Source organism: Symphalangus syndactylus, chromosome 17, assembly GCF_028878055.3.
Source record: "Symphalangus syndactylus isolate Jambi chromosome 17, NHGRI_mSymSyn1-v2.1_pri, whole genome shotgun sequence".
Classification (NCBI taxonomy): domain Eukaryota; kingdom Metazoa; phylum Chordata; class Mammalia; order Primates; family Hylobatidae; genus Symphalangus; species Symphalangus syndactylus.
This window is the reverse complement of record NC_072439.2, coordinates 23,081,397-23,104,231: the sequence shown is the minus strand read 5'-3', so window position 1 is coordinate 23,104,231 and position 22,835 is coordinate 23,081,397. Positions and strand designations below refer to the sequence as shown.

The 22,835-nt window shown below is 52.5% G+C and overlaps 1 protein-coding gene across 8 annotated transcripts; it reads right to left on the bottom strand.

Annotated features, from left to right (window-relative positions):
* Positions 1–1,451: 1,451 nt before the first annotated feature.
* On the bottom strand, positions 1,452–18,285 carry HNRNPL (heterogeneous nuclear ribonucleoprotein L). 8 transcript variants are annotated; one of them, XM_063621187.1, is made up of 13 exons: positions 18,252–18,285; positions 12,991–13,109; positions 11,229–11,466; positions 11,029–11,114; positions 9,360–9,456; positions 9,199–9,271; positions 5,853–5,924; positions 5,461–5,741; positions 4,262–4,383; positions 3,765–3,966; positions 2,646–2,703; positions 2,436–2,531; positions 1,452–1,832 (listed from the first exon to the last, which is right to left on the bottom strand). In XM_063621187.1, exons 3-13 carry the CDS (start codon positions 11,451–11,453, stop codon positions 1,774–1,776), a joined length of 1,371 nt encoding a protein of 456 aa, XP_063477257.1. In that variant the 5' UTR covers positions 11,454–11,466; positions 12,991–13,109; positions 18,252–18,285; the 3' UTR covers positions 1,452–1,773. The 8 variants fall into 8 exon arrangements, with proteins under 8 accessions (XP_063477257.1, XP_055103994.1, XP_055103991.1 ...); XM_055248019.2 differs by lacking the exon at positions 18,252–18,285 and adding an exon at positions 18,028–18,101; XM_055248016.2 differs by lacking the exon at positions 18,252–18,285 and adding an exon at positions 15,386–15,674.
* Positions 18,286–22,835: the final 4,550 nt, after the last annotated feature.

Genomic DNA, 22,835 nt, shown 5'->3' with positions numbered 1-22,835 from the left:
GTGGTGCCATCACAGCTTACAGCTCAAGCGATCCTCCTGCCTCAGCCCCCACAAGAAGCTGGGACTATAGACACAGTGTGTGCCACCATGCCCACATCACTTTTATATTTTTTTGTTTTCTCGAGACAGAGTTTCTCTCTCATCACCCAGGCTGGAGTGCAGTGGCACAACCTCGGCTCACTGCAACCTCTGCCTCCTGGGTTCGAGTGATTCTCCTGCCTCAGCCTCCTGAGTAGCTGGGACTACAGGAACGTGCCACCATGCCTGGCTATTTTATTTTTAGTAGAGACAGGGTTTCACCATGTTGGCCAGGCTGGTCTTGAACTCCTGACCTTAAGTGATCCGCCCACCTCGGCCTCCCAAAGTGCTGGGATTACAGGCGTCAGCTACTGTGTCCGGCCCACTTTTTTTTTTCTGTAGACAGGGTTTTGCCATGTTGCCCAGGCTGGTCTCAAACTCCTGGCCTTAAGTGATCTGCCTGCCTTGGCTTCCCAAAGTGCTGGGATTACAGGCATGGGCCACTACATCCAGCTATATGTGTCCTTTAACCCAGCAATTCCACTGGCAGGAATTTACCTCCTGATCAGTATCAGGGAAGTTGGCCAAGATATTTCTGTAAAGACACGTGTTACAGTGCTGTTTGCAATAGCAAAAATAGACCTGGAAATTACCCTTTGGGATCAGGTTAAATCATGACACATCCACACAATGATACTGCAAGGGTAAAGACAAGTCACTCTGAAATGATACTGAACACAAAAGTTTTGGGATTTTTTGACACCCTGTTGCCCAGGCTAGGGTGCAATGACCCCATCACAGCTCACTGCAGCCTCACCCTCCAGGGTTGGGGTGATCCACCTCAGCCTGCTAGGTAGCTGGGAGTACTGGTATGCACCATGCCGGCTAATTTTTGTATTTTTAGTAAAGATGGGGTTTCACCATGATGGCAAGACTGGAAACCTTTTTTTCTGAGATAGGGTCTCACTCTGTCACCCAGGTTGGAGTGCAGTGATCTGCAGTGTTAAACCTCCCAGGCTCAACTGACCCACCTGCCTCAGCCTCCCGAGTAGCTGAGACTACAGGTGTTCCGCCAAACCCACCTCAACTTTTTTTGTAGTGATGTTTCACCATGCTGCCCAGGCTGGTCTTCAACTCCTGAGCTCAAAGTATCTGCCCCACCTTGGCCTCCCCAAAGTGCTGGAATTATAGGTGTGATGACCCACTGCGCCCAAAAGAGCTTGCTTGGGCAGGGCCCAGTAAGAATGCCACTAAGCCTGCTGGATGGTCCTCAAAGACTCAATTGCTAGCACCGTTCTCAGTCTGCAGCCTACCTTGCTCCTCTTGGGTCTCTGTAGGCCTCCAGAGGGCCTGTGACTGTGCTCAGGCCTGCCTGTGTCTTCAGGACAGAGAGGGAGGAAAGCAGACATCCTGGAATCCCAGCAAGTGCTGTGTTTATTTTCCAAACAATTTTATTGAAATGTGCCAAGAGTACATGGGCAGCACAAATGTATGAACAGGAAAAAAAAAAAAAATCACATGTACAATAATTTTTTAAAAGTGAAGGTTAATTGTGGGAGATATCAGTTCCCCTCTCCCTCCCCCTGCAGACTTCCAGCGTTTCCATTAAGGTTAAGCCTCTACGAACCTAGCATTTAAAAAAAAAAAAAAAAGAATACAAGATCTTTTGCAAATAACAAAAACAAAAAACAAAAAATGGCATAAAGGAAAGAGAAATGTCTTCCTGCTCAGATGGGACTCTTCCTAGGCACCTAATTAGGAGGCGTGCTGAGCGGTGGAGAAACACAACTTCAGAGTGTAAGGGTATGGACCATCTGCAAAGGAGAGAGAAGTTTGGTTGGGTCCTGTCTTTGGAGGCTCCCCAAACCGAGGTCCCCTCAATTTTGCACCCATCTCCCATTTTCTGCAGGTCAACTGCTAGGGTCTAAGGAGTGACTGCGCAATGTGAGGCTTCAAGATGAGCCAATTATCAATTACGCACGGCGTTTCTCCTTCTCTTCCTTCATTCCCATAGAGAATCCCATTCCTATCTCCTTCGCCAGCCCAAGGCAATGGGCCTCTCCCAGCAACTGGGTGGGGAAGTTTTACCTGCTGGATAGTGTTGCCTCTTTCCTAGGTAACAGAGTAGCTTTCCTACCTAAAACAGTCTCTGATGCAAAGAGAGAATGCCACCTCCCTGGAGGACAAGCCTGAGCAACTCCCAAGCTGGTAGAGTGAGTGGCAGCAGGTAGTCAGGCTGGCTCTCCCATGAGGAGCACAGGCTGCTCTCCTCGTGAGCAGGTCCCACCTGCCTGTGTCACCAACAGTGTGAAGATCCCCGGGGTCCTATCTCAAGGGCAGGAAGGACATCCCTGGCCTGAAGCCAGCCAACCCATTAGGTCACCAGGTTGATGCCTGCAGGACACACAGATACTCACTTGGGTTTTTCATCTGGTAATGGTTCAGGAAGCCCAGAGTCTCCAGGGCATCGCTCTTGGATTCCCACTCCAGCAGTCCAGAGGAGCTGCGCTCACCTGATTGCAAAGCAAGGGGAAAAGCAAAAGTTTTAGACTGACCCAATAGGAACTAGGCAACTGCCCACCAACCACCAAGCAACTAGGGGAAGGAGATGGGCACACTCCACTCACTTTTGCCTGAGAATACTTTCACAGAAGATGGCCGCTTCACTCCCAGCTCATCGCAGATCTGCAAAAGAAATAGGTAGTAAATGTAGGTAGTAAATGAACTCTGAAACAAAAGGGCCGCCACACAGGATTCAAGCAGACCAGGCCCTGCATGACTCAGTACTTGGAGTTTTCAGGAGAACAGGCTTGTAGATTTTATCACATACCCTAAGGCATCCCTGTGTCATAAAAAGGCCAGCAACAATGCTCTTTAATTATTAAGTTGCCTGAGACTGGGAAGCTGCTTTTTTGTTCCCAACTTCAACAGCTATCTAGATACCCGCACCCGGCTGTTTGCTGAATGCAAGGTCAACATTTCAGGCCACACCCAGATCCACTTGAGTTCCTCCTCCCTTCCGCTGCCTCAGTTCCCCGACTGAGCTTTACAGGGCCCCACCTTCTGATGGTACCAGGGTGATGGCACCCAAAGCTTATGCCAGTGCGGTTCTTGTGAAATTGGGCCCTCATCACTGGGCCTGTGAAGCAGCTTTCCCAGCAAACGAGCAGTTGCCCTGCTTGCCAAAAATGTAAAAGGAAGGCCGGGCGCAGTGGCTCACGCCTGTCATCTCAGCACTTTGGGAGGCCGAGGCGGGCGGATCACGAGGTCAGGAGATCAAGACCATCCTGGCTAACATAGTGAAACCCTGTCTCTACTAAAAATACAAAAAATTAGTCAGGCAAGATGGTGGGCGCCTGTAGTCCCAGCTACGCGGGAGGCCGAGGCAGGAGAACAGTGTGAACCCGAGGGCGGAGCCTGCAGTGAGCCGAGATCGTGCCACTGCACTCCAGCCTGGTTGACAGCGAGACTGTCTCAAAAAAAAAAAAAAAAAAAAAAAAAAGAAAGAAAAAAAGTGAAAGAAACGCAGCAAACGGTGTTGCTAGAAACTTGGTGCCATTCTCACCCCGTCTAGTTTGAGAGCACGGATCCCTATCTGTCCTGGCCTCTGCTGTGTCCCTAGCACTCAACCCAGGGCCAGGCAGGACAGAAGTTCAACAGCTATTTGCAGAAAAGACTGAAATGAATGGCCTACTCAGACGGCCGTGGCAAGGACCCGACTGCCTACGCAGCTCCACGGCACACACCTCAAAGAAGTTCTCCTCAGTCACCTCCAGCGGGGCGTTGAAGAAGTGCAGCACATTGCTGGGGTGCTGGATGCGGTTCTTGGCTGCCTGCTCTGGGGTGGAGAACCGATTGTTCCGGGATTCACTGAAGTCTTTGTAACTGCAAGACCCGTCTTCCAATCCGTATGACTGACCGGGCATGATGGCTGGCTGCTTGGAGACACTGCAGCAGGAAAGAAAGGGGAGCCTTTGTCATACCCAAAGTTGCCCCCCAAGCTTTCCCCTGTGGCCTCCAGAGGCTCAGTTTGCCCTGTGTGCCTTGAGGCATTGCTCTACAGCTGAGGCAAGGCTGACCCACTTTCTCCTGTGGTGTCAGAGACACGTCTGGGAACACACCTGCCACATCCCATTTCTGTGTGAGTCAACACCTCGGCCTCACTGTGCTCCTCTGCTGGGCCCCGTTCCCCCCCTTTTCTCTCCCCTGTACCTCTGCCACCCTCCCTAGCTTGAGCACTTACCAGACATTCAGCTTCTGTCCAAACATAAAGTTGTTGTTGAGGTGGGTAATGGCCCGGTCCACAGCGTAGCCATCAGCCATCTCCACCATGGCGGCCCCCGGCTTGCTTTTCATGAATTTCACCTTGGGGAGAGTAGCTGCAGTCAGCACCTCTGTCCAGCTGCCAGGGTCCCCTCTCCTGCCCCTCCCAAGTTAGTGATAATAACCCCTGCTCTGGCCTCCCATGTCCTCACAGTGAATCGGGACCACTAGAAAAACATGCCTGGCCCACACCAAGTGCTCAACCCAAGGTGAGAAGCAGAGTCTGGACAATGTTTTTAACTGTGGGACATAACATACCAGTAAGTCATTTAGTGAAGCATGACAGAAAACTGTGCAGGAATCAGAAATCAAATCAGCCATTTTCACCATTTTGGCAGTTACACACAGACATGTGTGATCTATGGATGGCTATGTCTACGGTCACAAGGTAAAATACTCCTTCAGCTGGGTTACAACAGAGCAGTGCCGGCTCTGGAGCCAGGAGGTCTGGCTCTGAGTCCTGCTTCACATAAAGGCTATGTGAACCCGGGCAGCTTATTTAAGCCCCCTGTCCTCCACTTCCCCCGTTCATCTCATTAAGGATTAATGTGAGAAATTACACAGGTCACTACATGTAAAACATCTTTAACAGTGCCTGGTAACTAACAACACTTCACCTGTGTTACGAACTACTCTAAGTAACGGGCCAAGTCTGGAGCTGCACAAAGGCCGCCAAGACCCAGACAGGTTTAATGTTAAGCAAAACGCCACCTGGTCTCTCAGCCACCACCAGTCCCAGTCAACCGTCCCGTGGGAAGGCAGAAGGCCCAGTGTTGCCAGGTCTCAAGTTTTCAGGAGGAAATCCTTAAACAATGGTGTTTCACTATAATGGATTCATTTTTATGTGTTATAAATCTCTATATTCATGTACTGGTAAGTATTAGTACTTTTATGTGATAAAGTCTTTTTTTTAAACATTGGTAATTCAAAAACAAAACAACCACATACAGTGAGGACCAAACAAAGCCCGTCTGCAAGCAGGATGCCTGAGCTCACTGAGTCACTCACTTGGGGCCTGCCCGCCCAGTGCCACACCAGGCTCCCCCCTGGTTCTTCCCCGTGCTGACTGGCAAGATACGAGGCTCAGTGAGGAACCCAGTGGGCCCGGTGGCAGCTCACCTTCTCCACATTGCCATACAAGCAGAAGACATTGAAGACTCGGTCACAGTTCATCTTAGATTGATCCAAGCCATAGACCATGAGCACAGGGCTGTCGGCGTGAGGGCCATACTCGGGTGGTGGGGGAGGGGGTGGGGGGTGCCCATACTGGGGGCCGTAGCGACTTGGGCCCCGACGGTGACCCCCCACTGGTGGACCCATCCTTCTCCCTTCGTAGTGAGGTGGGGGGGGCCCGTAGCCCTCATCATGGTAATGGCTGTGGTACCCACCGTGGGGCCCTCCTGGGGGGTGGGAAGGAAAGAGAGGGAGGACGGGTGAGAATTTGCACGGCGGGCGGCGGGCAGGGGCACATGAGCCACGGGAGTCCACGGAGGGGAACCCCCTGCCCTCACCATATTCTGCGGGGTGATCTCCCAGGAGAGGGGGCTGCCTCTGGCGTTTGTTGGGGTTGCTGCCAGGGTCACCTGTGGACAGAGAAAACAGTTAGGAGTCTCACTCAGAAATTGGGGTCTCTACCTCCCTCCTGACTGCACAGGCTGATCTGAGCCCCCAGCTCCTGCAAACTGTAAGACCTCCCTTCCTCAAGGGCTGTGGGGCCTCCTTTTGTGATCTGACCTACGGCGGGCATGAAGCCCAAGCCTCAAAGCTGGTGCCCACTCTCCTTCCCCTGCTCACACCAAAGGGCTGGTCTTGTTCTGTGAAGGACAAGGCCAGGTTCTGTGCTCTCACCTGCCCTGGCCCTGGGAGAAAGCCCAGCTCCCAGGCCCTCTGGGGAATGTGCAGCTGCTACAGAAGCTGATATATTATGGGGGGCCAAAACCAGCTTTCTCAACTGACTCCCAATGAAGGGAGAGTAGATTAAGAACAGGAAAATAACCCAGGAGGGAAGCAAGCAAGCCTGACCCCCAAAGCCCCCAAGGTTCTAGGAGCTCCAGACTGTCTCTGTTAGATCCCTTCTTTCTTAATCCCAGTCCCCCCTCCCTCCCAGTCCCGCCAGCCCAAGAGGGACTGACTGTAGGAGCTGACAAGCAGGGCAACAGCAGAATCAGTTCAAAGAAGCAACCATGTACAAGGCATCGACATTCCCACACCCAGCAATGGCGCAGATCCACCCCGACCCCAGTAGTTCGTAATCACTGCCGTTAACTTAGCGCTTAAGTGGCAGGCACTGGGCTAAGCGCTTTACAGACATCACAGCTTCTCAAATTCCTCACAACAACCCTATGAGGTAGGTTCTGATATTTCAGCCCCATTTTACAGATAAGAAGACTGAGTTGTTAACTTTTAACTGAGCAGTTAAAAGACACTTTGGCCCAAAGTCACAAAGCAAGTCAGTGGCTGAGCCATATGTGAACCCAGGTCTGGCTGACTCCAAAACCCAGGGCTCGAAACCACTGCCCTTTCCTGCCACCCGGCCTGGGTTTTGTTACCAGTCATTACAAAGATGGAAAAGGACTACTTACAGCAGAAGTACAGAGTACAATGTCCATTTGTCACAAAAAACAAATCTGTATTTTCTCTTACCATTGGACGCTTCAACAGTGAGTTAGCACAGTTCTGAAAGATGGCGTCCCATCAAACATACACTGCGACCCTGCATCACATGGTTTTACAGTCATAAATACAAGTCACGGTACACATCCGCTACAATTTTTTTAAAGAATTGTTTTAAAAGTCAATATTTTGATTAAATCAAAAATGGCTCACAGATGTTCTGTCCTCAGAAGATATCAGAAAAGTGGAAATAAAGGTGTATGAAGTGGGTAGTGTCCCTCCGTGTTGTCACCTCCTCACATATGTGCTGCAGTGCGGTGGTGCGGTGCTTCTGGCTGTGTAGCGCTCCGTGTGCGTGTCTCCTGGTATGAGGTGTGCCAGTGGCCCCACTACGCTCGCGCTTTTGGCCTTGGGAGCACGCCTGGTTACCCAGCAGCAGGTAACTGTGTGCCTCTGAGCTGTTTGGCTGTCTGGTTTTAGGTCTGTTTTGGTTTTTTTGATTTTTTTTGTTGTGGTTAAAATTTTTTTTTTTGGTTTCTGATCTCCAGTTGGTGCAGATTATGTTGGCAGCCGGTGACTGCAGAAAAAATAAAAATATCAAAACAGAAAAAAAAGAAGGCCCTCCCCAAACCAAATGACTTAAAAAACAAAACCCATATGGCGAGGAATGGAGAGAGGATCCTATTGTCTTGGAGGCCCATGGAATCTACTTCCGTCTATGAAACGTTCTCCGAAAAGAGCACCGCTCGCTGGCTGGCTGGGACAGCTCTGTTCTCTGTGTTTCCTACTTCTGTGTACATTCTCGGGTTCAAGTTTGCTTGGATTTTGACCTTTTTTTTAATGTTTAATAAAAAAAGCAGTGTCTGCTGCCATGTTGCGTCTCTTTCTTTGTCTCTGTATGCCTCTGTCTCTGTGCTTGTAGCTGTTCCTTGGAGCGCGGTGTGGTGTTCTTGATGTAGTGAGCTCAAGTCTGCGGCTGTTTCTGGGGACGTGGTGGAGGCTGCATGTTCTGTTTTCTCCAGGAAGAGCTAGTGGTTTTCTACCCTGTGTGTTGGTGAGCAATGTGCAGAGGCAGAGCCGCTGAAGTATGGTTCCTGAGGGGTGGCGAAGCACCGCCCTCACTCCAGGTCACCTCATCAGCCCTCGTTTTTTTTTTGGGCCCCAGCCTTGGGGCTGCCAAAGCTGAGAGGCATCAAAACCAATGCACAGCCAGCCCCCTGCTACTAGCCCCTGCCGGTCTGCACATCTTCTATTTATGTTCCTTGGAGAAGAAATGGTTGTTGCCATGTTTCTGTTAGCAGTCATGTAATGCCATTGCCCGCTCTGGTACATTCACTTGGTCACCAATTTGCCTCTGACCTTTGGAGGGAGCAGCCAGGCCCACAGGGCCCACTGTGAGGATCCTGGGGAGAGTCTAGCCCACCCTGCCCACTGCTTCCCAGATGCAAGGGCGAGCAAGACAGGCCTGCCTAGGAATGGGGGCTCTGGCCTCTCAGGGCCTGTGCGATGTCAGCATCGAGCCTCCTCCCTCAGCCCATGGCCTGGCCCGACGTATCAGACCAAGACAGACACAGAGATGGACGGTCTTGTTGGGGGGCTGCCGCTGTTTCTCATAGGCAATCCTCCACCTCTCCCTGCTACCAAAGGCAAACCATTCTTGACAGACACTAGGAAGGGAGTTGTCCATTTGGGCCACCTGCAGAGATGTTGCGTCCCCTCTACAAATGATGTGAGGCGTGTCCGCCCTGGTCCAATCCAGAGTGTCTCACCTCCACAGGGTCAGCTTGCTCAAAGGCTCACTGCAAGAGCCCGGGAGACCTCATCGCCCCCCACACTGCCACTTCCCCAAATCAGACCCTCTCAACAGCGCAGAACAAGAGGACAATTCCTGGCCCAGCAAGAATGGAGTCAGTGACCCTAACCAGACTCTCAAAGGAGCCACTGCTGGTTTCTAAGGCCGCCCCCATGCCTCATCCTCAGTGAGGCTCTGCTCCCCACCCATCCAGGCTTCTGCCTTGCCTCTGTATCCTGAGCAGCATCGGAGGGCCCCAAGCAGCAGTGAAGACCTGTGGAGGCCTCTCACTCCCCCATCCCACTAGGGTGTCCAAGAGCTGACCCCAAGGCCCTCCCATGTCCATGGGGAGCCCAATGGCATTACATAACCCTGAGCCCAGGCCTATGAAGTGCACTAGTCGAGTGAAGGCAAGGCGGGTATGTTTAGAACAAAGTGGCCGTCAAGATTACCTTGTCCACTGAGATTGGGGTTTGTGTAGTCCCAAGTATCCTGATCATTCTTGAACACATTCAAGCGTGTAGGCTGCAAGGACAAGACAAGACTTGAGGTCAGCCATGCCCCAGCTCACCTGGAAGCTGACAAGGGGCAGTCAATCACCTCCCAGACATACCTTTGCGTATTCGATCTTCAGAGTGCAACAGCCAGAATAGATATCAGCCCCATTGAGAGAGGCCTTGGCCCGCTGGGCACTTTGAACAGAGTCAAATGTGAGTCAAGTTAAGGAAAGTCCCATCACAGGAGATCTTTGAGAAGGGCGTCAAGTCACCCCAGAGAGGGATAAGGACAAGGTAGTACCCCAAGACTGTGGTACAGGCGGAGGCTTTGGGATTAACTCACTGCCCAGCCACTAGCCTCAGGTTAAGAGGCCAAAACGGCGTTGGACTCAACGCTGCCCTGGGTGAGCAGCTATTGGCCAGAGTTCTCTCATAATCTGCACCCCGACCCATGGCCACCAACAACCTCTTCTGCTACACCACTTTCTCCGTCTCAGCCCTCCCACGCCCTTCGACTAAATCTGAAACATCAACTCGATTACAGCTCTGCCCTGAAAGTCCATCAGTGGCTTTTTCCTGCCCCTGCCCCAGGCATCACATCGCTGTCTAGGATGCCCTAAAAGCTTCTTCCAATGTCTATTCCAAACCCGTCTGCTTGCCAGCTACCCTGCAATCCTCAGGTCTTTCAATTTCTCCATCCAACACAAGCTCCTTCTGACTTTACAACCTTTGTAGACGCGGTTTCCTCCACCTTAGAGTATACGCTCCTATTTGCTCAGAGAAATACGACGTCACCTCCTCAGAAACCTTCACACATGCCCCGCCTTTTTTTTTTTGGATATGGAGTCTCGCTGTGTTGCCCAGGATGGACTGCAGTGGCACAGTCTTGGCTCACTGCAATCTCCGCCTCCCAGGCTCAAGCGATTCTCCTGCCTCAGCCTCCAGAGCAGCTGGGATTACAGGCGTTCACCACCATGCCTAGCTAATTTCTGTATTATTTAGAGACAGGGTTTCACCACGTTGGCCAGGCTGGTCTCAAACTCCTGACCTCAGGTGATCCACCCGCCTCCGCCTCTGAAAGTGCTGGGATTGCAGGCATGAGCCACTGTGCCCGGCCCCACATCCCCTTTTAAATAAATTCCTTTTCCCAGGGGCACATTTTCTCAGGACCTCTTGAGACTATGTTCCCCAAACCTTTGTCACTCATATTTGGCTTAGAATAAACATCTTTAAAAATAAATTCCTACCCGGGGCGGTGGCTCACGCCTGTAATTTGGGAAGCTCAGGCAGGTGGATTGCCTGAGGTCAGGAGCTCCAAACAGCCTGGCCAACAAGGTGAAACCACATCTCTACTAAAAATACAAAAAATTAGCTAGGCGTGGTGGCGGGCGCCTATAATCCTACTAGGGCGGCTGAGGCAGAATTGCTTGAACCCAGGAGGCAGAGGTTGCAGTGAGCTGAGATCGCACCACTGCACTCCAGCCCAGGCAACAAGGGCTAAACTCCATCTCAATAAATAAATAAATAACAAAAATAAAACAAAAAGAAAAATAAATTTCTTTGTATCTCCTAACACACTGCTCTCTCCCCTAAGATCTGCACGTCCACATGATATCCCTGGCCCTTTAAATGCCTCCCGACTCAGACACTGGGCTCTGTGAAGGCATCTGGCACATGGCAGCCACTCCCGTGGTCAGTAGACACATGCCGGCTCAAAGAATGGCCGCTGTCAAGCCCTGTAAGAGTCCCTACCCTAAGAAACACCTGTTTTCCAGCAAAGGATATTCCACCATCGCCTGAACTCCATTCTTCCTGAAAATGACAATTCTCTGGACAGGGCCACAAGGATTACAGATAGTGTAAAGAACATCCTGCAAAAACAAACACAGGCAAGATGAAGGGGCACTGGCAGGTCAGGGCTTGGGGGAGGGAATAGAGGGAGAAAAGGAAGGGAGACCTCACAAGAAATGCCTGCTGGCACGCACCGTGGTGATCGAATAAATGGGGTTCAGGATGGTAAAGAGAAGCACACTGTTCACGCTCCGGGAGTCATCCGAGTCCCCGGGGCGAGAGATCTTCTGGCTGGTAGAGTAGTTGACAAAAGCTGGGTGACCAGCAATGTATATTTGGTTGTCGGCTGCGTAGTTCACTGCGTTGCAAGCCCCCAACACATCTTCAAACTCCACCAGTGCTTGTCTCTTTTTAGGCATTACCACCACATAGCTGGCAGAGAGAACACAGATTTCAATCCTCTCAGGAAAATGGAGACAGGAGGAGGGTATCATTTGATTTTTTGAGAACTGACTCCTCCATGGCCTCTGGACTCCTCTGCAACCATATCATGGTTCCCCGACCTGAACACCCCAGGCCACAAGTAGTACCAAAGGCCAAAGAGGTCTAGCTGAGCCATCACGTCCTCTGAGAAGCCTTCCTGACCTCTCCTCACCAGACTGTCAGATGCCGCCCACAGACGGCTTCTTGAGCTTACGCTATCACAGTGCAAATCACTCTAGGAGGGCAACTTTCTAAGAGAAGGAATTCAGATACAGCTCACTACTGTATTTGCAGTATATAGCAAGCACCAAATATTCAGTAACTACATGCTGAATGAAAGAACACTGGCCACAAGCAGTAGCTCATGCCTGTAACCCTAAAACTTGGGAGGGCTAGGTGGGCAGATTGCTTGGGCCCAGGAGTTTGAGACCAGCCTGGCCAACATGGCAAAACCTCACCTCTACAGAAAAATATAAAAATTAGGCCGGGCGTGGTGGCGCACGCCTGTAATCCTAGCACTTTGGGAGGTCAAGGCGGGCAGATCACGAGGTCAGGAGATCAAGACCATCCTGGCTAACACAGCGAAACCCTGTCTCTACTACAAATACAAAAAATTGGCTGGGCACGGTGGCTCATGCCTGTAATCCCAGCACTTTGGGAAGCTGAGGCGGGAGGATCACGAGGTCAGGAGTTCAAGACCAGCCTAACCAACATGGTGAAACCTTGTCTCTACTAAAAATACAAAAATTAGCCAGGCGTGGTGGCGGGTGCCTGTAGTCCCAGCTACTCAGGAGGCTGAGGCAGGAGAATCGCTTGAACCTGAGACATGGAGGTTGCAGTGAGCTGAGATCGTGCCACTGCAGTCCAGCCTGGGCGACAGAGCAAGACACTGTCTCAAAAAACAACAACAACAACAAAAATTAGCCGGGTGGGGTGGCCGGCGCCTGTGGTCCCAGCTACTCGGAAGGCTGAGGCGGGAGAATGGCGTGAACCCAGGAGACAGAGTTTGCAGTGAGCTGAGATTGCCACTGCACTCCAGCCTGGGCAACAGAGCGAGACTCTGTCTCAAAAAAATATATATATATACACACACATATATAAATTAGCTGGGCATAGTGGCTCATGCCTATAGTCCCAGCAAATCAGCAGGCTGAGGCAGAAAGACTGCCTGAGCCTGGGTGACACTGCACCACTACACTCCAGCCTGGGCCACAGAGCAAGCCCTTGCTGTGTCTGAAAAAGAGAACACGAATAGAAACTACAAGGCAGAGAAAAAATGAAGGAAGGAAAAAGGGTCGTGGAACTTGCTGTAATCTGACACAAAGTACAATGGCCAACCCAAAAGCAGAGGGGCCACAGAACCTAGACCAGGATGGCAACAAAATCACTATTTCCAACCAGAAATCGTGGACACACAAGGACACCAAGGAGTCAACTTTGGAAGCCCCAACACCTGGCCTCTGAGCCCAGTACCTGATGGGTCCAAACTCCTGCAAGGCCTCCACAAGGTCAGCTTCCACCACACCGTCAATCAGGCCCCTGATGTGGACAACTGGGGAGGCAGGGGTTTTGTGCGGGTCATCGTAGTTCTCCTGAGAAAGGAAGCAAAAACAAGAATTCTTTTCTTGCTGTACAAGATGATGGCCCACTGGCCTCTGTGCTGTTGCAGACCCAGTCAGATAAAACAGTTGGATGTCATCCATGAAGGATGCACAGGAAAGACTAGGGGCAGCAATCGAAGCTAATCAGCCCAGAAGGATTCTGGGTCAGCAGAACAGTGGTCCTGAGTGGGTGGTCACTTGCCCACTGGCTCTTGCTGTAGCTTCTGAGGAAGGCAGAATGGAGGGAGGACCACACAAGTCCCAAATCTTACGTTCTTCCAGGGAACTCCCTCTCTTCCCACTGGTCCACTCGACCAAGGAAACATGGGAAAAGAGTAGCTGGAAAAGGAGACACATTGGCAGCAAGGGCTGTAACAGCTATCTGCTAGTTTGAATGAGGACATCCCCTTTGCATGTGCCCCAAATTCCTTGCCCTTTAACTGGCTGAGCCACCGTCACCTAGCTAAGCACACCTGTTCCCCACCACTCACAACCAGGTTCAGTCAGGGCAAAAAACAACACGTGCCCCAGAAACTGGGGCAGCCAGGCCAGTCTTGACCCCTTCTAGTCTTGAATCACCCTCCCACTAAAATCTGCTTTGGAAATTACTGCCTAGGTCAGACTAAGAAAAACCAGACAAGAAAGGTCTTTTATTTATTTTTTGAGATGGAGTCTCACTCTGTCACCCAGGCTGGAGTGCTATGGCGTGATCTTAGTCCACTGCAACCTCTGCCTCCCAGGTTCAAGCGATTCTCCTGCCTCAGCCTCCCGAGTAGCTGGAATTACAGGCCCTCGCCACCACACCCGGCTAATTTTTTGTATTTTTAGTAGAAATGGAGTTTTGCCATTTTGGCCAGGCTGTTCTCGAACTCCCGACCTCAGGTGATCTGCCTGCCTCAGCCTCCCAAAGTGCTGGGATTACAGGCATGAGCCCCCACTCCCGGATGGAAGGTCTTTTAGAAAGACCAGAAACTCCAACCCATACCATTAAGAACTAACTGCTCCTTCCTAAGAGAAGCATCTTCACCCACCGACAAAAGCCTCTGGTCATCAGGAGAAAGATTAACTCTCTTCCACCTCTCCTGGGCTCTGGGGCCGGGCCCCTGTCTGAGAATCACTGGGCAGAAGTGCGTGGAACGGGGGGGTAGAATTGGATTCTATTTCAGGAACGATCCACCCGAACCACAGGGGGAGGCACTCCCGCCAGGTTAGCAGCTCCCACAAATGGGAGTTCTAACTCCAGCCCTGCCCCTCAACAGCTGTGCCACCTACAGTAATTCACCCCATCTCTCTCCTGGCCCATTTCCTCCTTTGTAAATCGGGAATCCCAGTATCTCCCCCAACCTCACAGAAGAGCGTTAAGGATTTTCAATTACGATGTTTTTAAAAAGTGTGGGACAAGGCCAAGATTAAAACGCTAGCAACTCGTAATCCCTAAACCCTGGAGAACCCTGCAAATAGGCGGCCCTGTAAGATTACTTCAAGATTTTGGAAAGAGTGGGGACTGGGCCCCACTCCAAAATCAACGACTGGTGTTTTCGGAGGGAATGATTACAAGGGGTCGAAACGCTTCCAAGCATGGCCAGGGATAATAGTTTGGTTTATCAAATCCTCGGTACCCAGTGCATCCCCGGAAAGTGTAAGCAAACTCGTGATGGTTTCAAAGCTTCGCTCAACTCCTAAAAGGCTAAAAGTGCATTTCACAAGTCCTCTTCCCATTTTCAATGTCTACAAAAATGAAGGAGATACTCTGTTCTAGCATTTCGGCTCAAACACATCCACTTCTGTATAGAGACGAGGCTGGGCCTTAGAGATTAAGCTGCCATCGGACGGAATTCCCCACTCCAGAGGACAAGGCCGCCGCCCACCCGTTCCCGCTCACGAGGCGCTCCCCCAACCGCCCACGAGGCCGGGCGGGAACACTGCGCCTGCGCATGGGGCCAGCGAAGAAAATGATAAAGGGGAAAAAAAACGGCCGGGCCGCGTGCCCGGCCCCCACACGCCAGCCCGCGGCGCCTGCGCCACTGGGCCGTTCGCCTCACGAGCTACTTCCTCTGCGCTCCCCCACACCCCGCTCCGGACCCCGCGCACGCGCAGGCGCCTGTCCTCGCGCAAACCCCGCCGTTTGCCCAACGGCCGCCCCTCCCCCACATCGTCAACGGCGCGATGGCCTGGGCGCGTGCGCAGAGGCCTCCCTCAAAAAATAAAATGCCCACAAGCTGGGAAATTGTCCCCCCTCTTCCCGGCACCTAGGGCCCTGGCCTCACCCCGCCGCCGCCGCCGCCGCCCGCCGCCCCGGCTCCTCCACCGCCACCGCCGCCGCCTCCGTGCTGGTCGCCGGCGTTGTCAGTCTTGAGCCGCTTAGGGGCCCGGCCGCCCTCACTGCCGCCGCCGTAGTAGCGGCCACCGCCGCCTCCGCCGCCCGCCGCCGCCATCTTCACCATCGCTCCCGACCGCCTCCGCTGCTCGTCCGGCTGCTGCCTCTGCTCCAGCCGCCGACGCCGCTTCTCCGCCCGGGGCAGCAGCCTCCGCGACATGGCGGCGCAGAACCCGCCTCCCCCCGCCTCTCATTGGGGGAGGGACACGCCCGTCACCCGCCGCCCCCACCCGATAGGGGGAGCCACTGGTCCCGCCGCGGGGGGAGGGTAGGCCGCCACACGCCTTGCGCGCTTATTGGACATTGCCCACGCCGTTCTGCAGGAGGGCCCGCCCTTGTTTGTCTGAGACACTCCTTATAGGTGGTCGCTTTCTGCCAGTCATTCCGTCGACCCCGCCGCCTTAAAATAAAATCCAATTTGATAGGTCGGATTTCTGGCGCTGCTGGCCTCCCTAAAAGCTCCTGATAGGAGCGGCGCTCTAAACCTCCCAAGAATCCCCGCCTCCCTCCCACTTTCATTGGTCTCCTCGCTAATCCGTCAGTACAAGTCACAATGGCTACCTTCCCGCGCCACTTCGCAAGGAGAGAAGGAAGCCCCGCCCTTTTTTGGTCTCTCTCCAGTGGTTACTACAGATGCCCATTCTTCTACGTCTCCACTGATTGGTCAATGGAGAGTGGAGCGCACCCTCTCACCAGATGGTAGGACTATTGATACGCTCTGATTGGATGAAATGGGGAGCCCCACCCCAGGGTAGGCGTTCTTTGGTGCAGTATACGAAACGAGCGAAGGCGAGAACGCATGCGCAACTACGCTTTCAGGCACCGCCCAGAGGCGGCCCCCCCCTCCCCAAGGGAGTGACAGCCTGGAATACCCGGAGCATTTATGGAGCGACCGCTGTGTGTGTGCGCCGGAAGGCTAGACCAAGATTGACAGGAACTCCCAGGGTATCTGTGTCGCCATCACTATACCGTGTTCATCTCTGCCTCTAGGAGGAATTCTTAAAATCCCAGATCTGAGCCTTTTCCTCAGTAGAAAACCACTCGCTGCTGCCGACTGTCTTCGGACCCTGTCCAGTTCTAAATTCAGCCGCAACCCCTTTCAGTTTCCCTTGGGAGAAGGCTCTTCCGCACACTCTGGATCTGTGCCCGTGCAGTCCCTTCCACCTGGAATAGTCCCTCCACTACCCCTCCTGCAGGAGCTGAGGGCCAAGTTACCTTGTCCGTGCGATCTAAATTCACAGGTCCCTGCCATCCCCAGACCTCCAGGATTCCCCTCAAAGCCATAACTCGGGCCAGTGGTTTTCACCTGACAGCTCGACCCCTCTGAGCACCACAGGAGGTCCTGGCCCCGACCTTGGAGAGGGTGGCCACCTACTAAGCGCCCAGTACAGCACCTGGCATAGTGCAAGCCCCCTGCACAGGGGAGGCGTTCTTGTGATCTGTGTTTGCATTGGGCCTTTCTGCCCCAAGGGCGGGGTAAGACCACCCGCAGTGCCCCCAAGAGAATGTCGGAGGGTATCTCCAGACTCCAGCGAAGCCCAATTGGCTGAGCCTGGGGGGTGGAAGAGAGGAGGGCGCCCCAGTTATCACGCGCAGGCGGCGGGGTCAAACGGGGATTAACCCGGGATCCCGTCCTACGGAATTTAACGTTATGCGGCTGCCCGCGCAGGGTGTGGGAGGGAACACCTTAGCGAAGCTATTGGCAAGTGACGATGTCGCCAAAGGGGGGGAAAAAAGCGAAGCTAGCGTCGTGAGAAACGCGACGGACGCCCCAAAAGTGCTCCAGGACCTTTCTGCCTGGCTGATGGGGGCTTTCGGGTTGAGGTCCGGGTGGAAACTAAGTTTGAAATGGAGGCCGTGTGTGGTGGCTCACACCTGTAATCCCAGCACTTGGGGAGGCCGAGGCGGAAGGCTCGCTTGAGCCCCGGAGTTCGAGGTTGCAGTGAGCCGTGATCGCGCCCCTGCACTCCAGCCTGGGCGACGGAGCGAGACCCTGTCAGAAAAAATGGGGTCTATGGCAATACAAGAGGGGGACAGGCTTGGTGGCTCTGCCGGTGAGGGGAAATAAAGTTGGGGGAGCGGGCCTTGCTGGGGACCTCTATCAGTTCCCCGGACACCGGGAAGATCCGAACACGCCGACGGAACGGAGACGGGGGCGGGGCCGCGTCTGAAGCACGTGACCCGCGTGACGGGAGGAGGCGGGGCCGGTCGCGACGAAGGGCGGGGTCGCTCGGTCCCAACGTCAGAGGAATGCGGTGGGGGGAGGGGGAGAGAGGGGGCCCCTCCCCTCCCCGCCCCCGCGCCCGGCCCGGACGCCCCTCGCGCCGGCGCGCACGGCCGGAGCGCGGCGGAACGGTCTCCCCGGCGCCGCACGTTCCAGGCCGCCGGCCCGGCCCGGTGACCCGCAGCCCCCGCGCTCCCGGCCACCGCCCCGCCCCCACCCCGCTGCTCGGACCCCGGCCCCTGGCCGCGCGCGGCGCCGCCCGCCAGTGCCCCGGTCACCCTCCCGCACCCCTCGCCCCCAGCCCCTACCAGCTCGGCGGCGAGCCTGACCGGCCGTCCCGGATCGAAAAGAGCAGACACTGGGAAGTTTTGGGAGAGGGAGGGGCGGGCCTTAAAGGGACCACGACCTCTTTTCAGCCCCGTGGGGGGAAGAAAAATTGGGGGCAGGGGGCGCGGGAGCGGGGACACGGCAGGAGACCGAGGGTCGCCCCGCGGAGGAATAGAGGAAACCAGGCGAGAAGGAACGGGAATACCTTGGAGCCGCGGTGTTCGGGCTCCGCGTCCCTTTTCCCCAAAAATCCACCCCGCCCCCCGCAGACAGAAAGTCACGCAGTTGTTTGAGACTCGCGCATCTTTCCTCCTGGTCAGGCAAGTGTTGTCTTGGTTGAGGCAAGTGTTTGGGGTGTACATTGCTCACATAAGGAAATGGGCTTAAGGGACGCAAGTGACTAACCCAGGATGCCACAGCTTGCAAGTAGCTTGGCGGGGCTGGTCTGACGCCTGAGCAGACGCATCACCACTGCACTGCAGGGCCTTTTAGGGTGATGGGGTAGGCTGTAGAGATGGGGGGTTCAGAGCAGGGGACTGGAGCCACCCTACCGGGGTTCCAACGTGGAAGCTGCATTTACTGTCTCTGTGGCCTTAGGAAAGTAACTTAGCCTTCCTCATCCGTTAGGGGGATGGCAGTAGCAGCTTCGTCTGGGTGGTCATGAGGAATGCAGAGAATGGAAACAGGGGACCTTAGAGGCCTACCCCCATTTCACAGTTGAAGTAAAACTGTCCCAGAGAGTGGAAGAACCGCGAAAAATTACCACAGCTGGGCAGCCTCTGAAAGAGCAGGTCGCTCCCGTTCTTAATCCACACAAAGCTTAATCTGACCCTTGCAGATCCTTGTAAACCCATGCCAGCCGGGCACGATGGCTTCCCCTGTAATCCCAGCACTTTGGGAGGCCGAGGTGGGCAGATTGTTTAAGTCCAGGAGCTCATGACCAGCCTGGGCAACATGGTGAAAACTTCTCCCTACGTAAAATACAAAAAATTAGCTGGGCATGGTGGCGTGCAACTCTAGTTCCAGCTACTGAGGAGGCTGAGGCGGAAGGATCACTTGAGCCCAAGAGGTGGAGGCTGACAAAGCGAGACCCTGTCTCAAAAACAAACAACACCCCCAAAAAATATGGCTGGGCACCGTGGCTCACGCCTGTAATCGTAGCACTTTGGGAGGCCGAGGCAGAAGAATCGCTTGAGGTCAGGGGTTCGAGACCAGCCTGGCTAACATCGCGAAACCCGGTCTCTCCTTAAAATACAAAAATTAGGCTGGCATGGTGGCAGGCACCTGTAATCCCAGCTACTCAGAAGGCTGAGGCAGGAGAATTGCTTGAACCCAGGAGGTGGAGTTTGCAGTCAGCCGAGATTGTGCCACTGCACTCCAACCTGGGCAACAGAGTGAGACTGTCTCAAAAAACTGAAATAAAATAGGCCGGGCGCAGTGGCTCACGCTTGTAATACTAGCACTTTGAGAGGCCGAGGTGGCTGGATCACGAGGTCAGGAGATCGAGACTATCCTGGCTAACACGGTGAAACCCCGTCTCTACTAAAAATACAAAAAAAAAAAAAAAAAAAAAAAAAATTAGCTGGACGTGGTGGTGGGCGCCTGTAGTCCCAGCTACTCGGGAGGCTGAGGCAGGAGAATGACGTGAACCCAGGAGGCGGAGCTTGCAGTGAGCCGAGATCGCACCACTGCACTCCAGCCTGGGCGACTGAGCGAGACTCCATCTCAATAAATAAATAAATAAATAAATAAATAAATAAATAAATAAATAAAAAAGAAAAAATAATAATGCTGCTGTGACCATTCCTAGTGATATCTTCTTGTGTCCATGTGTGAGAGTTTTAAGGGCATGTACGTAGGAGTGGGATTGCTGGGTCATGTAACATATTTTAACATTATTGGGTAGTAACAAATTGTTTTTCAATGTATCTGTACCATATATTCCCACCAGCAGTATATGAGAAGGTCTCATTCTTTTTTTTTTTCTTTTGAGACAAGAGTCAGTTTGTCCCCCAAGCTGGAGTGCAGTGATGCATACACAGCTCACTGCAGCCTCGACCTCCTGGGCTCAAGTGATCCTCCCACTTCAGCCTCTTGAGTAGCTGAGACCACAAGCACATGCCATCATGCCCTAATTTTTTTTTTTTTTTTTTTTTTTTTTTTTTTTTTTGAGATGGAGTCTCACGTTGTTGCCCAGGCTGGAGTGCAGGGGTGTGATCTCCACTCACTGCAACCTCTGCCTCCCAGGTTCAAGCGATTCTCGTGCCTCAACTTCCTGAGTAGCTGGAATTACAGGCACACGCCAGGCTAATTTTTATATTTTTAGTAGGGACGGAGTTTCACCATGTTGTCCAAGCTGGTCTCAACTCCTGGCCTCAAGTGATCTGCCCACCTCAGCCTCCTAAAGTGCTGGCATTACAGGCATGAGCCACAGCACCCAGCCACCCTAATTTTTTTATCTTTATTTTTTATTTTTTTATTGTTTTGTAGAGGCAGGGGTCTCACTATGTTGCCCAGGGTGATCTTGAACTCCTGGGCTCAAGCAATCCTCCCACCCCAACCTCCCAAAGTGTTAGGATTATAGGTGTGAGCCACGGCACCAAGCCTAGGTTTCTTCTGCTGTTCTTTTCCAAAACTTCTTAAATTTTGATACATCTTTCTCCTTTTCCAATATAAGCATCGAGGCTCTGAATTTCCCTCTCCATTTTAATTTGGCTGCATTTTACAGAAAGGTGTTTTGGAACTTCCATTCTAATTTCTCTCAGACAGATGGCGTTTTTAACTTATTTTGTTGTTGTGGATTGCTAAAATACTTGCAAGTTGGTACATTTTGCATTTTGAAAGATTTTGCCAAATTACCCTCCATTAGCACTGTAACAATTTGAGTTCTCAGCATTTCTGTGTAAAAAAGGAATTTTCCCCACTGTCTCAAAATACTGCACATTTTGTTTTACATTTGTCAATCTGAGGTAAAAACTGGTTTTAATTTTCATTTTCTTTATATTTACCTTATTGAATGAATCATGTGTGTGTATGTGAGTGTATACCATATGTGTTCACATGGGAATTGGAACAGCTAGAGAAAAAAACATCCCAGGGAGAAGAAACAGCAAATGCAAAAGCCCTGAAGTCGGCTGGGCGTGGTGGCTCACGCCTGTAATCCCAGCACTTTGGGAGGCCGAGGCGGGCAGTTCACGAGGTCAGGAGTTCAAGACCAGCCTGGCCAACATGGTGAAACCCCGTTTCTACTAAAAATACAAAAGTTAGCTGGGCATGGTGGTGGTTGCCTGTAATTCCAGCTACTCAGGAGGCTGAGGCAGGAAAATCACTTGAAACCGGAAGGCTGAGTTTACAGTGAGCCGAGATCACACGCCACTGCACTCTAGCCTGGGCAACAAGAGCGAAACTCCGTCACAACAACAACAACAAAAGCCCTGACGTGAGAACTGAAGACCTTTGTGGCTGGGCAGAGGGAGTGACAGGGTGAATCTGAGGAGACAAGGTCAGAGGGGTGATGGGGGCACGTTATGTGGGGCCTGCTGAGACAGGCTGAGGATGAGGACTTTGGTCCTATCACTAAGTGAGAAAAGAACCATGAGAGGGTTAAAAACCAGAATGACAATCTGAGCACAGTGGCTCAAGCCTGTAATCCCAGCACTCTGGGAACGTTAAGGCAGGAGGATCCCTTGAGGCCAGGAGTTTTAGATCAGCCTGGCTAACATAGTGAGACACCATCTCTACAAAAAAAAGTAAAAGGCCAGGTGCAGTGGCTCATACCTGTAATCCCAGCACTTTGTGAGGCCAAGGCGAGTGGATCGCCTGAGGTCAGGAGTTCAAGACCATCCTGGCCAACATGGTGAAACCCCATCCTACTAAAAATACAAAAATTAGCTGGGCATGGTGGTGGGTGCCTATAATCCCAGCTACTTGGGAGGCTGAGGCAGAAGAATCACTTGAACCTAGGAGGCAGAGGTTGTAGTGAGTCAAGACTATGCCATTGCACTCCAGCCTGGGCAACAAGAGTGAAACTCCATCTCAAAAAAAAAAAAAAGGAAAAAACTTAGCTGAGCATGGTGTAATGCCCCTAGTCCCAGGTCCTCAGGAGAATCAGGCAGGAGGATCACTTGAGCCCAGGAGTTTGAGGCTGCAGTGGGCTGTGATTGCACCACTGCACTTTATCCTGGGCAACAGAGTGATAACTTCTTTCCAAAAAGCTCCACAAAAAACAAAAAACAGGCCGGGCGCGGTGGCTCACGCTTGTAATCCCAGCACTTTGGGAGGCTGAGGCGGGCGAATCACGAGGTCAGGAGATCGAGACCACGGTGAAACTCCGTCTCTACTAAAAAAATACAAAAAATTAGCCGGGCGTGGTGGCGCGCACCTGTAGTCCCAGCTACTCAGAGAGGCTGAGGCAGGAGAATGGCGTGAACCCGGGAGGCGGAGCTTACAGTGAGCGGAGATCGCGCCACTGCACTCCAGCCTGGGCAGCAGAGCGAGACTCTGTCTCAAAAAAAAAAAAAAAAAAAAAAAAAAAAAAAACAAAGGAGTGATAAGATCAGGGTTTTTTTGGATTAAAAAAATAACATCTTTATTAAGCTATATTTCACATACCATAATATTAAGTCTTTATTTATTTATTTATTTATTTGAGACACAGTCTCGCTTTGTTGCCCAGGCTGGAGTGCAGTGACTCAATCTCAGCTCACTGCAACCTCTGCCTCCTGGGTTCAAACTATTCTCCTGCCTCAGCCTCCCAAGTAGCTGGGATTATAGGTACCCGCCACAATGC

Bases quoted from the DNA above. Each gene is read 5' to 3' on its own strand.
- HNRNPL (XM_055248012.2), bottom strand. From the start codon at position 15,655: ATGTCGCGGAGGCTGCTGCCCCGGGCGGAGAAGCGGCGTCGGCGGCTG. The intron at 11,467-12,990 runs GTACTGGGCTCA...TCTCTCTGCCAG, and splicing joins CAGGAGTTTGGACCCATCAG to CTATGTGGTGGTAATGCCTA. The intron at 9,457-11,028 runs ATATCCTTTGCT...AACTTGACTCAC, and splicing joins GGAGTTCAGGCGATGGTGGA to ATTTGACTCTGTTCAAAGTG.